Source organism: Myxocyprinus asiaticus, chromosome 24 (genome assembly GCF_019703515.2).
Source record: "Myxocyprinus asiaticus isolate MX2 ecotype Aquarium Trade chromosome 24, UBuf_Myxa_2, whole genome shotgun sequence".
Classification (NCBI taxonomy): Eukaryota; Metazoa; Chordata; class Actinopteri; order Cypriniformes; family Catostomidae; genus Myxocyprinus; species Myxocyprinus asiaticus.
This window is the reverse complement of record NC_059367.1, coordinates 16,347,519-16,365,032: the sequence shown is the minus strand read 5'-3', so window position 1 is coordinate 16,365,032 and position 17,514 is coordinate 16,347,519. Positions and strand designations below refer to the sequence as shown.

Genomic DNA, 17,514 nt, shown 5'->3' with positions numbered 1-17,514 from the left:
TGTTTGCTGCTTCACTTTCCTAATATATCAGGATCTGGATTGTCCTTTTTCACAAAGGTGTCCAAACCTCCACTCAGAATGGGTAGGTGGATAAATAAGTGGCTTTGTGTGTGTGCACGTTCAGTGATAATCATTCTTATTATTGTCTTGGCTGAGAACTTGAAAGTCCATCAGGGAGGATCCATCAACTCCTTGTAAAATAACACATTCTGTCAATCCACCCCACCCCACCCACACACACACACACAGACAGACACACAGACACACACATACATATCCTCAAGAGGTGGTGGGAAAATCTATATTTCAAAGTATTGTGATATTTTACCTCACAATACTGTATCAATATTCTAATGCAAAGAAAAACAAAGTTAAATTTTTCACATTCATATTTTTGGGAATAAAGAGCAAGTATGTGAGAAGACTAAACATACAGCACCATTAAGTCAATGCACATTCAAGTATTTTAATCCAACCAAAATGCAAACTCAGTACAAGCCAAGACTATACATCATAGTCTCATGACAACTCGTAATAATTCGTACAACATGGTGAAATTGTAAAATACAGTACGACTTTTATTCTCATAGAGACTAACTAATCAACAAACAGAAATTCAAACTGATACAATGCAGACACCAACTTTTAGCTAGCCTCCTATCCAACACTTTATTTTAAGAAATTAAACATCTGTGAATGATTTCGGTTACAAATTCCATAATTATTTAGGCTATGCAATACAAATGGCTGATTTATGTCAATTTCCTGTTATACGCTTCCCTCGTCTCGTTCTAAACTTTGATGGTTCATTTATTTTTCTCTATGGGAGTAAAAGTTGTACGTTTTTGTATGAGACAAACTGTACCATTTTACTCTATTATAATGACTTGTCACTTGTCATGAGACCAGGTTGAACTAGATGTCTATAACTTGTGTAATTTGTAACGATGTCCGTCCGAACTTCCATACAGCTACACTGCAAGGATTTTTGTCGTGTAATGAAAAACATGCTCAAACCGAGATACGCTATTCCCTCTTGTCATTTTGCTCTTCACTACCGATGCTCTTCTTCACTACTTCTATAACTCTATAATGAAGTAAAGCAGGGCATTCAGCACTTGTTGGGCAAAGCACCGAAGTCCAATGAATATGATTAAAAAACAAGTGTATAAAGGATTGCAATATATCTTAGTACACAAAAAGAATCACAATATTATCATATCGTAACCCAGTCATCAATATACAATAATATGGTCAGATTCCTGGCGGTTCCACCCCATTAACAGTTTAACAAGCTATACACTCAATCCGCAAAGTTAGCACTACTCTAAGACACATTGAACTCTTCTTGATTTTATTGATCTCAGAGCTGGAAAAGAAAGAGATCTTGGTGTTTTCCTCTGCTGGTGTGCAGTACAGACAAGCCGTCCTCAAACTGAAAGCCCAGCTCTGCTCCAGGCCACAGTGATCCTGGCCTTTGCCTTCAATGCACAACAGCAGAGGCAAAAAAGCAAGTTGCTTATCTTGCAGTATTAGAGAGTCTCCATTACACCATGCACAGGCTCTGTGGCATCCTCTTCCAGTTGCAGTCCAGACACACACATATACACAGAGTGGAAGATGGTGAAAGCTTGCTCAACGACCCTTTAAAAACCACTTGCAGAGATCCATTGCAAGATCATCTCTTGATGGATTATGGTTCATAAGGAATGAATACAGTAAAGTGACGTGTCTTTGTGACTTGTTTACCGTTCAATATGCAGATGCTCAGGACATCAGTAAAATGTACTTTCAATTTTCAAAACTGAAAGGGTTAGGTCACCAAAAATGAAAATTCTGTCATCATTTACCTCATGTCGTTCCAAAACCTTGCTGCTCTTTTTTCCATTCAGTGTGTTGGCTTGTTGGTCTAAGGGCATGATTCTCGCTTTGGCCAGCCAATCATTCACCTTATACAGTACAGTTTTCCTGTAGCTCAACTGGTAGTGCACAGCACTAGCAATGCCAAGGTCATTGCTTCAATTTCCAGTGAACATACATAACATGTATACCATGAATGCACTTTAAGTCACTTTGGATAAAAGCATCTGCCAATTGAATAAATTTAAATGTACAATGAAAGCGAATGGGGATTGAAGCAGCAAGTCCCAAACATTGTCAAACATCTCCTTTTGTGTTCCACGAAAGAAAGTCATGCAGATTTAGAACAACATGAGGGTGAATAAATGATTACAGAATTTTCATATTTGAGTGAACTACCCATTTAAAACACAAATAGGAGCTAGCAGAGTTACTGCGATAAAAAACAAAAGAAAAACATTTCTTAACCTGACATTTAAGAGCACTTACGTTCATAATGTTCAATAGTCTATCGCTGGCCATTCAAAGCATTTGTCTGCATACATGTCTGCAAGTATTTCTGCACCAGAGAATGAAAAAGTAAATCTATCCAAGAATAAACAGACACAGAGTCATTTTTCATACAGAGCCTCTGAAGCAAAGAAACAGAGTTCTTAATGGCAAGTGAGATGCAATCAAAAAAAGCTGGTCTATCCATTCACAATTTATTTGCATTCCTCGTCACAAACAAGGGATTCATATCGCGCAGTGTTCCAACTGCAGGGCTCTGGATAGCAGCAGAGAGGTGTAAATCAGACACTGTGAGCTGCCTGCAGTACTGGTGCACAGGCAATGAAGAGCGAAAAATACTGCATCAATTAAAACTCAAATACAGTGTACGTTAAAGCAGTTCAATATATTCCAGTTACATTTTTCTTCCAAAAAATGCACAATGGAATTGTTAATATAAATATTTTAATAACCCGTTATTTCTTGCTAATTAACTGACGTAATATTTTCTACAAAGTATATATTTCTATATTTTTGTGAAAACATCTGCTCTTTCTCTAAGTGCATGCAACTATGTAGAACATTTGATTCTAATCTACAATATGAACAACATACAACACAAACATTTCCTCATCACGAGTCAAGTACAACGTTTATGCCAAGAGCAGAGGTACTTCTCAAAATGACCTACTACTGTGACTCTAAAGCCCGGGACAGAAGACGAAGACTCTCCCTGCTGGAAAGAGCCGGCATCTGAACCCATAATATAAAGAAAATTAAACATCTGAAGAGGTCCAAAAAACTGAGCATGAATGGTTCTCTTGTCAGGTAATACAATTCAGACTGATTTGAAATATGAATTATAATTTATTTATTTTTTTACCAAGATCTTCAGATGTACACATACACATAGGTTCTTTCAGATCGGAATAAGCTTATTTTATCTTTGTACGGTTGATTAGGCTATTTCCCGAGGTCTGAGCTGTTCTTTGTAAGCCTCATTTCTAAAATGAGACTCTGGAGGGTGTTTCAGGCACTAGCTGGACCATATAATTCTAGAAAACAACAAAAACAAACATTTTTTCCCCCCGTAACATGTTGGCATGGATGGGAGAGAGGCCGCGAGCTCAGGTGGAATCCAAATACATCTTTATAAAGTATATATTTAGGGTTGCTCACCATTCTCCCCACAGAGGAACCTGGGTGTGATATGAAACGCAGCCAACCTTCCACAGACATCTCCAGCCCTGGCCACATGAAGTCCTCTACTCATGCCAAGAGCTCGGGCCTTTATAACTGAGGCTACTCTTTGTGTCCCACTCCCCTCCTCTCCCCTCCCCTCCCTTCCCTTAAACTCTCCTCAATGTCTTCTAATGAATATCAGCCATCAGAATCAACACATGAACGCTAACACTCCACTTGAGATTTCTAATCCCTTTTTCCAAAACGCTCCCTGACACAAATAAGCAAACGAATATCTGAAAAAGTTGCGATAAATGACAGCCGGATGGCAAATGAGGGAGAGCGGGTGATCAAAACAGCTTAATTAATCTGTTAACGGGGCACATGGGGAGCTGCCGCGCTGGGACACGACCATGACTGTGCCACTCAGGGCTGTCAGACGAAAGTGGGGCATGCATTTCTAAACCAAGCAAAAGAGAAAACACTCCCTCCTGACAAAAAAATAAAATAAAACCCTCAAGCAGGCAAGCATACACACACACACAGCGGACTGAGAGAGGACCAGTGGAATACACTGCGGGGGTGTTCTGGGCCGTTTGAGAGCCCAGTAGCGGCACTTCAAACACAAAGTGCCCAACCATAGAGAGGGGTGGAGAACATTTCAGTGCTCATTACATCAGGTCCTAGTTAGACTGCCTGCTCATGCACACACATACAATGGTGATGAGCAAAACTTTTATACTAGTGACAATAGTGAAAATATACTGTATAACAGCTTGTGTGTGCATATATTTCATTTAAAAAGTCTACTGAAACATTTTCATTTGATGGACCAGCCATTTCAAGTTCGTCTAAGAGAAAAGGGTCTCTCTGTTCTGTTAATGTTAGTGCAAATGTGTTGGAATATTTTCACAGATATGAAAACTTTAAAAAGCCAATGCAGTGCAGGTCTCACTATCAACACAATTTCAGAAGATATAGTATTTTGTCGGTCAGCGTGGTCAAGAGTGTCTCAGAAAGGCTCGGCACTCGAATCGGCCCTACTCTCCTTTCCCGAGGGGGACTAATTGCGGCTCTAACGGAATTAATCGATGAGGAATGGGGGCAGGACAACATGTTGCCAGCTCAGGGGAATAGAGTCTCTCTCAAATCTCCCACTGATACAACTCTAGTGTTGGCAAATATGCTCCAAACTCAGACTGTCCAAACTCTGTAAATACATTTTAGTGTGGGTCTGGATTCATATTAAAAAATAAAAAAAAACAGAAATGGCTGGCAGTTTTGCCCCATTACTTTTATATAATTATAATGTTAGTTCTACAAAAAAAAAAATTCATGCACAATAATAGTAACAAATTTTGCATTTTGCACAGCTGCTTTGACATGCTATGAATTCTTCATAGTCTCACTATGGCCCCAAATATTTTGCAATAACTAGTTTGCATGTAATTAATAATAATAATAATATATTATATATCTCAGTAGTAACAAAATGTTTTTACTGTTTTTAATTTGGCTACAATTAATTAGAATATATTTAAACTAATATGGTGCATGATGTTCCATTTATAAATTATATATATAGACAGCAGAGGGAAAGCTAGGAATACTACTGTATGAAGGATTTGTGTTGAGTGGAGATCCGAGCGAAAGACCCCTCCAGCTGCCAGCGGGGCTGCGGTGGAGTCTGGCACACACCTCGCCTGTCCCTCTTGCTCTCTCTCTCCGCCCAACACACTCACCCAGACTACGGCCAGAACCTCTATGCACACTCTGCGCTCTCCCGCAAGAGCTAAAATTCTAATATTTCCACTGCAACCTGTAGATCAAATCCACTCTAAAGTGAGCACAGGGTAAACTATTTAACACATTCTATGATTTTATGGCTTGCTGTGGAGTTTGTGCAAGTGGTTTATGCATGCTAATTTACCTTAAACTTTCACTAAAACTGTAATTGAGAAGGTTACACAATTACAAAAGTGGACTATGGTTACTTAAGATGTGTTTCTTCATCTTTCAACAGAATTTACGGAGTTTACTAATCCAAAGACTGAAACAACCATCTGTCATAATGAACCCAAAAACAAAGTGAGCACTGAAACATAGCCCCATCCAATTCATTTAATAATAAATTAAAGCGCTGGAGGCTGAGGCGTTTGTTTGTACTGTTACCTGTTTGAACACATTCACTAAGAGCAGAAAAGTACAATACATATTTGTGGGACTTAAAAGCCGAAATCCCAAAGGTTTCCCAAGCAGTTGTTTAGACAGTGTTCAATATGGACTAAGAACTGAATTACAACCATTTGCTACAAACCCAACTTTCAACAAAAAAAAGTTTGACAATTATAAAGTGCCAATCTGACATCTATAATAAAGTGTCATGATAGCTGCCCATAATTATGGGTGTTTTTTTTTTTTTTTTTAATCAAGCATATAAACAGCTCTAATGCAAAACTGAAACTTTTTCAAACATTAATTTATCTCACAAAAACTTTTTCACCTAATGTACAACTGCTAAACTGCAGGCTTTATAATTTGTATTTATTTTAAATTATAATTATTTATGTTTTGTTTTGTTTATTGGAGAAAATGAAAACTGTGGTTGTGCAGTGAAGGGGCCAATTTACTATTTAAAAAAAAAAAATAGTACGTTTAAAGCAAACACATAAAGCAAAAATATTCACTATTCCTGCAACTCTGTCATCAGTTAGGTTAAAACAGTCATCAGCCATCTAAAATCCCACTGACTCATGTCAATATACATTAAGGCAATCTGAGACAATAAAATGACCTTAAAACCCCTCTGTGCCCGTCTCAATTCAGACTGCTGACAAAAATGCTTTTAAAATACAGTCACAAGTCTGCGCACTATCACGGTACATTAAATGTTAATATATTTCCTGATTGCTTTATATAAGAGGGAATGCTGTTGTAGATTTTCAAGTAAACGCTAATTAATTAGAGGCAAAGGGCCGATGCCTCGCTAGTCAATGTTATTCTTTCTAGAATGCTCTAAGTTTTCACGTTTACCTCTTTTAAAGTGACTGGCTCTCTGTAAAATATGAATACACTTAAAAAGACACTTTTTAATCAATTAGAAGCTTCATTTTGAAAATCCACATAGACTACAAGAAAAGAGCTGAAACTGATATAGCCCGTTTTGTATTAATATTATCCTAACTCTCTCTCAACACAACTCTATATATTTTATAACCAATAAAACTGTCGAAATAAAGGTTTTAGCAGTAGTGACAAAATATCAACTTTACTAATACACTGTCTGGCCTCTTAAGGCACATTGCAAGAACTGATATAAGCCCGTGTGCTTTTGCCCCAGACACCGGCAGTTGAAATCTACAGTATGTGCACATATAACCTTCCTGTCCATTTTGAATCCAAACCATATACTATCCACAAAAGTATTAGTCTCTATATTAGCTACAAACTCAAATCTTCAAGAACTAAAAATATTAAATTTTTTCAAAAAGTTTTTTTAAATCTGAAAAATCACCATCATTTACACTAACTTTTCCCTCCACTTTATGATCAACTGAAGCAGATGACCGTGCATTTATTTACTTTTCTTCTGAACAAACTCCATCTTAAAGTAGCATATTTAAAACGAAAAACAACCATTTATATTCTTCATCAAATTTGACTTTGTATTTCCCCCCCTTGTATTGTATTTACATCGCAACCGTTTCATAACAGAGGAATTTGCGTCTAACAAACAAACATAGGCTACACAGGTAAACAGTACGGTGTTGAATATGCATGGATGATGAATGCTTAAAGAGAAGAACTAAAGTGGATTGAGCCAGCGCTCAGCCCGCCCTTTTATGAACTGAAATCTCGTCGTGAGTTATCGACAGAAAGACACAAACAAGCTCTTTACCTGAGTCAGACTGAGAGGAGAATACATCATGTTGAAAGGGAGCGCGTGATTCGAAAAGTGGCAAAACACCGACCAGTTAGTGGATCATTTTTCACAGTTAATCATGGTAAGCCTCATCATGATTAACACTTCCACCGCCGCCACCTCTGACTTCCACTTCAAGTCCGTTAAAGTGTCTGTCGTCCAAAAATCAAGGGACGCGTAGAAAAAGAAACGCGCGAACTGTATACAAGTCTGAAATCAAACTTTGCTGGCAAGAAAACGCGTGGAGTGGTGCAATCTGTTCCATTTAGGAAATGGTGGGAGAAAGAATCAAAGAAAGAGAAAATGAAAAAGAGGGAGGAATGAAATGACGTTATGAAAATAGCCCATCCCAAAGAAAGTGCTTGGAGGAGCAAGAGAGGCTAACTCGGGTTTCCACTGTCCAGGAGCATCCGTTGAGTCCACGATATTAACACATTCGTGATTTGCCTCGGTTTTTGGAGCTCATATGGTACGACCGGGTTGAAACAAAGAGGCAAATGACTTTCTTCTCTCCTCACCAGGGCGCATGGCACCGCATTTTTCTCGCGCTGATCCAGTTCGGTGCGCAGTAATGTTATGCGCGCGCATTCCAAACAATTTACTGTGGCATGCACTGCTACAAAGAACAAACTAGCGATTACAGCCAGGCTGGCGCGGACATTGCGTCATAGAGATCGCACATGCATGCATTTATTCATGGCAGACTGTTCGAGGCTTATCGCGTCATGCGAGTTGACTTGTTTGAGTGAATAAAAAAACAATAAAAATAAAAACAATCCGCGAAAAATATTATAGGCAATGGTAAACAGTTAATCTCGTCTGTATATACTGCATGATAAGGCAATATCAACGTTTCTAGCTAAGTCTTGAGTAAAAAAGTATGGGATGACTTGGCAGTCAGTCACTTAAACTCCTGAACAGAGTCATAAATTATGATTATATACAGGGAACATCAATACACTTTTAAGATTGACTAAACGTGTTCACTGAATTGTGCAATTCTCGCCCTGTATTTCATATTTTAATATTCACAAATTTTTGCCCAAATTTTTATCAACGTGCCTTGGTGTCTTAATACTGGCATCTACAAAGTTGCTCTGCAGCAGATGGTCGGACGTTGCTACCCAAGTCAACACTTAAAACATTTTCTTGCAAAAAAAATAAATTAAAAAAAATAATAAAAAATAGGCTTCAACAGACTTAAGTGGCAAAAAGGGCAGACTTTAAAAACTCCTGTTATTTCTCTTTAATGTGCACCGAACGCACTGTGGTGTACTTCCAATGTCTGTCCATTATATCCATAATGTTCCTTTATTATGCAAATGCTTAAAAATACACTAGCCTACATTTTAATTTTACATATTATTTTTAAATAACCAGAAATAGAGAAAATGCTTAGGTAAAAATTATAATAGGCATTGCTAGAAGCATTTATTAACTTATCGTCCTAGAAAACCAATATCAAAAGCCTGAGCTAATTTCAAACTTACTGCAACTGTCTGGGTTGCATGTTTTAGCCTACTGTTATTAACCCCAAAACTAAAGGGAAAAGAAATACACTGAAAATAGCCCTGCAGAGAACAGATATTGGAGTGTTGTAACACAGATTATCATAATTATTGTTGTTAATTTGCAGTGCAAATTAGCTGGTAACAATAATGAAAGCGGCTAATATATTACTAAGTATGATACCGATGTCTTAGGCTATAATTCTTGTTTAATATATAGAGTTTATTTAGATTAAAGTGACTGTTTATTGGTTAAAAGTTAACCTGGGGCAATTACTTTTGTTTTGGCCTTGTCTCGTAAAAGCCTATTCACTTTGTTGTATTTCCAAGTTAAGTTTACACTCCGTAAAAGCATGTTACTAGCACACGAACAAGGTAAGTGACTGCAGGGTCAGGCAGTTTTGAAGCACTGCCGAACTCCCGGTTTGTGCGGCTGTGTGACTACGGCACACTGTTTGAGACTTCTTCCAGGGAGGGAGCGCCTCTGCCGGCGTAGACGTCAAATTCATGCCGGCGAGCCTGCGGCTCTGGCTGCGGCCATTTTCTGCTGAGCAAACTATCCTGTTGGGCATCTGCCTCTTCTGGCTTTAAACTTCAACTTGGCCTTCGGAGTGCCGTGGTTAACACACATCTTGCACCACTTTTTCTTCAGCTGGCAAAGAGCTAATAACTTTCACTATGGGAGAACAGCCAAATCGCTGGGTGTCTTAATTATTGCGCGTCTCTATAGCATAAATAACACGCGACGCCAGCATTTGTAAGCCTTTCCCACAAACCTTACGTTTGGCTGAAAACCAACAAGAAAAAGGAGTAACTGGCTGGTAAGAGAGGAAGCAGGGGGAAAACCTAAACACACAGCGACTGTTTGATGATGATCTCATTTGACTTTAAGAGTGCACAACTCGTGATCTCTCTCGCTTAAATGTCTTTCGGAGCAACGATAAATAATGATGAAATTGATTTGTTAACGTACCATTTCAAAGCGAAACTGCCAACCTCCCCAAAAAGTTACAGCGTTGCGGGTTTTGTAGAACTGCGGTTCAACGCCTGGTCATCGCGTCGGGGTGCTTTTATAACTCCGTGTCCATTTAGCTTCTCGAAGAAGTAATCCGTGCTCTTCGGATGGAATAAACCCGGACACTGACTAAACACAAACGTCCCACTTGAAGTCTTCGAGCCTCGTCCGATCCGATATCCCAGTTACAAGGTACAGAAGGACAAAATAAAGATTTTACAGTAATGCACGGCTTGCGCGATATCTGGCATGGCTGTTAGCTGCAGATAGTGCACTGGTTGAAGGTGCTGTTTTTTTGGTCGTGTATCTTTAATTTACAGTGCTGAATCGTCGCTCTTATAGCTTTGCAGCGTTGCACATGCAGCACGAATAGATGTCCTTGTGTATAGAGAGCAACCAATGCCTCGTCTTTTCTTTTGTTTCTTGTAACACAAACGGCCCGTGCGACGAGCTCCATACACACATCTTGCAGTCCTCGCGGAGAAGGAATTCATGAAATACGGGGGTGGCGTGTATGTGTGTGTGTGTGCAATGAGGCCACTAGTTATTAAAGAAATGCACTTGACAGCGTATTACTTAATGATAATGTAAAACCGGTGATAATAGATAAACATACATGTGTTTTAATATATTCTATTTATCCAAACACATGAGAATACTATATTAGAAATGACCACTTGAATACATCGATAAGCCACAACATTAAAACCACCTGCCTAGTATTGTGTAGGTCCCCCTGTTGCCGCCAAAACAGCGCCAACTCGCATCTCAGAATAGCATTCTGAGATGCTATTCTTCTCACCACAATTGTACAGGGTGGTTATCTGAGTTACCGTAGACTTTGTCAGTTCGAACCAGTCTTGCCATTCTCCGTTGACCTCTCTCATCAACAAGGCATTTCCGTCCACAGAACTGCCGCTCACTGCATGTTTTTTTTGTTTTTGGCACAATTGGGAGTAAATTCTAGAGACTGCTGTGCGTGAAAATCCCAAGAGATCAGCAGTTACAGAAAAACTCAAACCAGCCCATCTGGCACCAACAATCATCCATGCGATTATCTGATCTGCCAATCATGGGGCAGCAGTGCATAAAATCATGCAGATATGGGTCAGGAGCTTCAGTTTATGTTCACATCAACCATCAGAATGAGGGAAAAATGTGATCTCAGTGATTTGGAGCATGGCATGATTGTTGGTGCCAGACGGGCTGGTTTGAGTATTTCTGTATCTGCGGATGTCCTGGGGTTTTCACGCACAACAGTCTGTAGAGTTTACTCTGAATGGTGCCAAAAACAAAAAACATCTAGTGAGCGGCAGTTCTGTGGACAGAAATGCCTTGTTGATGAGAGAGGACAACAGAGAATGGCCAGACTGGTTCAAATTGACAAAGTGAATGGTAACTCAGATAACTACACTGTACAATTGTGGTGAGAAGAATAGGATCTCAGAATGCTATTCTGAGATGCGGGTTGGCGCTGTTTTGGCAGCACGAGGGAAACCTACACAATATTAGGCAGGTGGTTTTAATGTTGTGGCTGATCGGTGTGTAGTGACTCATTAAGGATTAATTGCCTGGTGCTTCTATACACCAAAAATAACGGACTGGTGTGCCACCCCTGTCTCCAAGATAGAAGCACCGGGCATGTGACTACACCAAAAACAATGGACTGGTGTGCTACTCCTGTCTCCAAGATAGTCACATGCGTTTGATCTGAGTGCACATGATTGGGAGTTCCCTCAAGAGTAGCCTAATAGTGACTTGGTTGACCACTCTTTAGGTAGGCCCTAATAATAAAAGAAGAATAAAATCATTATTCTCAGACTAGCACAAAAATGATCTATTCCTTTCATTACAAAATTCAATTCATTACGTTTTAGAGCATCTATTTTAAGTCATTAGTGCTCAGCCAATTGCTGTGTCCTTAAGTGACTCCCAACCACTTCACTCTTACTGTCATTTTAAAGGGTCACAATATGACAGACCGACTTTTAGACTTTTCAGAACATTAAAAAGCAATACATAAATAGCCTAGAGAATGAGAGGCCTTTTTAGGCCTGTCCACAGCAAATGAATACCTACAGCTGAAGTCAGAAGTTTACATACACCTTAGACAAATACATTTAAACTCAGTTTTTCCACAATGCCTGCCATTAATCATAGAAAACATTCCCTGTCTTAGGTCAGTTAGGATAACTATTTTAAGAATGTGAAATGTCAGAATAATAGTAGAGAGAATGGTTTATTTCAGCTTTTATTTCTTTCATCACATTCCCAGTGGGTCAGAAGTTTGCATACACTTTGTTAGTATTTGGTAGCATTGCCTTTAAATTGTTTAACTTGTGCCAAACATTTTGGATAGCCTTCCACAAACTTCTCACAATAAGTTGCTGGAATTTTGGCCCATTCCTCCTGACAGAACTGGTGTAACTGAGTCAGGTTTGTAGGCTTCCTTGCTCGCACACACTTTTTCAGTTCTGCCCATAAATTTTCTATCGGATTGAGGTCAGGGCTTTGTGATGGTCACTCCAATACCTTGACTTTATTGTCCTTAAGCCATTTTGCCACAACTTTGGAGGTATGCTTGGGGTCATTGTCCATTTTGAAGACTCATTTGCGACTGAGCTTTAACTTCCTGGCTGATGTCTTGAGATGTTGCTTCAATATATCCACATAATTTTCCTTCCTCATGATGCCATCTATTTTGTGAAGTGCACCAGTCCCTCCTGCAGCAAAGCACGCCCACAACATGATGCTGCCACCCCTATGCTTCACGGTTGAGATGGTGTTCTTCGGCTTGCAAGCCTCACCCTTTTTCCTCCAAACATAACAATGGTCATTATGGCCAAACATTTAAATTTTTGTTTCATCAGACCAGAGAACATTTCTCCAAAAAGTAAGATATTTGTCCCCATGTGCACTTGCAAACTGTAGTCTGGCTTTTTTATGGTGCTTTTAGAGCAGTGGCTTCTTCCTTGCTGAGCAGCCTTTCAGGTTATGTCGATATAGGACTCGTTTTACTGTGGATATAGATACTTGTCTACTTGTTTGCTCCAGCATCTTTACAAGGTATTTTGCTGTGGTTCTGGAATTGATTTGCACTTTTCGCACCAAACTACGTTCATCTCTAGGAGACAGAATGCATCTCCTTCCTGAGCTGTATGGTGGCTGCAGGGTCCCTTGGTGTTTATACTTGCGTACTATTGTTTGTACAGATGAACATGGTACCTTCAGGCATTTGGAAATTGCTCCCAAAGGGTGAACCAGACTTGTGGAGATCCACAATTTTTTTTCTGAGGTCTTGGCAAAGAGGCACTGAGTTTGAAGTTAGGCCTTAAAATACATCCACAGGTACGCCTCCAATTCAGTACACCTCCTATCAGAAGCTAATTGTCTAAAGGCTTGACCTCATTTTCTGGAATTTTCCAAGCTGCTTAAAAGCACAGTTTTGATTTTCTCATGATGTCAAGCAAAGAGGCACTGAGTTTGAAGGTAGGCCTTAAAATACATCCACAGGTACGCCTCCAATTCAGTGCACCTCCTATCAGAAGCTAATTGGCTAATTGTCCAAAGGCTTGACATCATTTTCTGGAATTTTCCAAGGCACAGTTAACTTGGAGTATGTAAACTTCTGACCCACTGGAATTGTGATATAGTCAATTAAAAGTGAAACAATCTGTCTGTAAACAATTGTTGGAAAAATTACTTGTGTCATGCACAAAGTAAATGTCCTAAATGACTTGCCAAAACTATAGTTTGCTAATATTAAATCTGTGGAGTGGTTAAAAAATGAGTTTTAATGACTTCAACCTAAGTGTGTGTGTAAGCTTCTGACTTCAACTGTACTTAACAGCAGTAACCAGGAATAGCCTACAATTTGTTATAGTTTTGCTGGCACAGATTACAGTGGTTTATTGAAATTAAGGTCTTGCAGTAGCCTTATGCTTTTTCATAAATCCAAGAAAAGTGCGGCCTACCTGTACTATAGCCACAATCATAAAGTGGAGCAATCTGTATTTTTATAGCTTATTTTCACATTCGAGTTCCTGGTGTAAAACGACTGGTCAGAGCCAAGAATGATAATTATATACATTTTGCACTCGGAAGAAGTGCCTTGGGTAAAGCTACGCTATTACATTTAGGTGATCTGATTTAAACATTTGGGCTGTCTTTCCCACTTGTTGAAAGCCCTTTTCAAAAGATTTGTTTTCCTGGCTGCTTCAAATTAGCGGTAGCGTTTAACGGAAAATACCTGATTCGGGAGTCAAAGTTTAGCTGAACGACAATGAAATTAAAACAAATAATTTTTAAAGTGCACTGCAGTGTTCTAGAGACTGTCAGTAGTCTGGATTACAGGCCCGAGCACTAAACGGCAACGATAATGATGTTTGAATGCACAAATTGTCTTGAAAGAAACTACGTAGCATTTATCACCTAAATTTGCCAACGAGTTTCTAAGTAATTAACGCTTTTTCTTTTTCTGACAAATCAATGCTTTATTTTTACTTTTTTAGACTTGAAAGGTGCATCCCTTTGTCTTTTTAATTTTTATTATTATGTTTTTAAATTGCACCAAGGCTAAATATTTGCAACACGCAAGTGCAATATATTTTATGAAGCAGGCTAATTTACATAGAAAGAAGCTACATTAAATATATTTGTCATACAGCGTGGCAAAAACTTGAAATCCCATATTTAAGCTATATGAATTCAACTATTTATATGTAGACATGCCAGGAAATAATTTTGAAACGTTAATGTAATAATAAATTGAACAAATGAAATGTCATTTCCCCAAATAAATACAATTAACTCGTGAAATAATTTCTCGTCGGTATGACTGGTAAACTCTCCAAATAAATAAATAAATAAATTATGCCTATATAGGGATAAATTTATTAAACGTTCCTCCCATTTGTAAGATTTTGACAAACATTAGTCCTACTTTAAAGAATCCGACGAAATGTTATTCTTCCGTCAGGAGTTCTCCAAAATCAACATGTTAGACGCAGTCGCGTGTTTGGATCCCCAAGAACTTAAGTCGATTAATTCTTCAGGCGCTCTTTTTGCTTTAAAAAAAAAAAACGACTTATGCTGGACTCGAAACAAACATAGTTTGTCAAAATATGTTACATTTAAACTACTTAAAATATTTCAGTCGTGATCTTCTTATATTTATGTATAAACTACAATAGTCTATAGTAAACTATGTGCATTTTATACATAATATATACATTTTAACCAAACTTTGTTGTCAGACAACACACAGGCACAAGCTTTCACATATAACATACACAAATTAGTTTTAACTTGCTGACATACTCAAACTGACTGATCATGTATTCATTTTCACTGTCAAATCTAAAAGCACTGTAAAGACAAAGAACAGGCATTAAATCCAGAGAGCAGTGGGAAAAGAGACACGCACTGGCCACAGAAGGTCAGAAAGTTTACCAGGCTTGCTGAGTAAGCTGCCCTGGCAAGCCATCTGCCTCAGGTACAATACACACAGAGAGAAATAAGAACCAGCCAGCTCTTCATACTGAATCATAGAGTTTTTGAGGAAAGATTAGCTTGCAGCAATGAGACAAAGTATAATTGCAATGATACTTTTATTCAAATAAAAATATAATTTTTTGAATTTTAATGTTGTTATTATTTAGTTTTTAATTTTTTTATTATTTTTAAATTGTTTAAATGGCCCAGAAAGTAGATGCCAAAATGATTTTACAGAGATCACAAATAACTGATTTTATGAATGATATGAATGATAAATATTTAAAAGACCTATATATATATATATATATATATATATATATATATATATATATATATATAATATTATTTTTATGTTTTTACACTGAAAATACAACCTACAACAGGACAGGTAAGTGCGCTGGCTTGGACAAACGAAAATGATGTGCGAACAGTTCACCAGAGGAGAAATAAGTGATAAAATGAACTAAATGACCCTCATATTTTGTTTAACATTAGACTTTTCATTCAGATAATTTCATTCACACTTATTTTAAAATGTTTGGTGGAAACTGATTTAGTCTGTTTTTAGTCTCTTAACCTATAGCATAGCATAACAAAATCTCTGAACAAACAGCCTGCAGGTAAGTAAACTGTCTAAAGTATAAAAGTATCCTCAATAAGGCAGAGCAAAAATATATTGTTTTGTGGAAAACATTAAAATCCCATGGAATTGTTTACCAGAATTTAAGTCTGATTCTAGTAGATAGATCCATGACATATGAAACTATAGACAAGTTATATGATTTCCATTATGATATATGCATTCATACAATAATCAGTCTGAGTAATCACATTTAATAAAAAAAAAAAAAAAAAAAAGTGACGATAACATGTCAGGGTAATTGGCTATGTCAAACAAATTTAAAAGATTAGAACTAAATAAATTAAAAATAAATTAACATTATGTAATATCTATAAGAACTACATTATACAAAGATTTTATTCATATCCCCATGTTAAGTTGACCTTTTGTTGCCAATGCAATCACACTAATACAAAACTTAGACATAAGGTTTTATAAAATGGGTAAAGTAGAAACCCCTTAAATGTTGAATTGCATTTTTTGAATTTTTTTTTCTGTTAAAGTTTTTTTTGAAATAAATATTAACATTAACCGTGTGTGCATATGGTTATTTTCACTATGAAAGGACTGGAACAGCTAGTTCAGATAGTATTACAGAAGAGGTCTTTCGTGTACAAAGACTGTACAATGAGTACAGAGTATCAATTACAGTCCCTATCAAGTTTTCAGTGAAGTGCCTTTAGATGTGACTCAACTACAATACTTTAATAGTCTAATGTTATCACAATAACATCTCAAATAATCTATCTAATGGCTAACTGCCTATTTACTGCTATTTAAGTGCTTGCCTTGCAAATGTAACATGTCATATGCGTTTTATTCTGTTTCCCTATCAAATTGCATTATTGTAGTTGCAGTAAAGACTCTTAGCACATGTGGACCTTGCTGTTATGTGGCTATGTTTCTATGTCATGAAATCACATGTGGGTGATGGTTAAACATGGTTGACTTGTTCCACTGACACCCATACTGCCCAAGGCAAATCTCAGTCTCCAATACAGCTTCACTTTTCCAAACTACCGCACTATAAGAGGGGGGAAGGGGAAAATGTCTGGAAACTCTTTCTCAAGACACAGATCCAAGCCAAGCACAAATCCAAACCAATGCCAAGACTTTGCTTTATTTCTTTACAGAGAGGAACAACTTTTCTTTCACTGCTCTTGCCATCTGAGTGCTTACTAAGTGCAAATTGTGCATAATTTTCCCATTTTGGACCATTTGTGGTACATTACAGTCACCTTTGGGTGAGCCAAGCGATTCCACCAAAAACACGTAGTTCAAATCAAGCCAGCCTTGCTCTCAGTGCAGATTTTATTCAGATTCACATTTTATCCAGTGGTACAGTTTGTATTTTGTCCTACATAACATTGTATATGCAATTTGATTCCCTTCACTCAGAGCTTGATTTTTATAGAAAGTG

The 17,514-nt window shown here is 37.8% G+C and overlaps 1 protein-coding gene across 3 annotated transcripts in view; it reads right to left on the bottom strand.

Moving 5' to 3' along the window:
• Positions 1–10,440, bottom strand: part of LOC127415271 (nuclear factor 1 C-type-like) — a 153,008-nt gene extending 142,568 nt beyond the window's left edge. For 2 of the 3 annotated variants that reach the window (XM_051653958.1, XM_051653962.1), the window contains exon 1: positions 7,430–8,078. In XM_051653958.1, the coding sequence (XP_051509918.1) occupies positions 7,430–7,459 (30 nt within the window). In that variant the 5' untranslated portion in view covers positions 7,460–8,078. Of the gene's footprint in view, positions 1–7,429; positions 8,079–9,934 lie in introns of those variants that run through there. The other variant, XM_051653960.1, reaches the window with a different exon arrangement.
• Between the last annotated feature and the right edge of the window lie 7,074 nt (positions 10,441–17,514).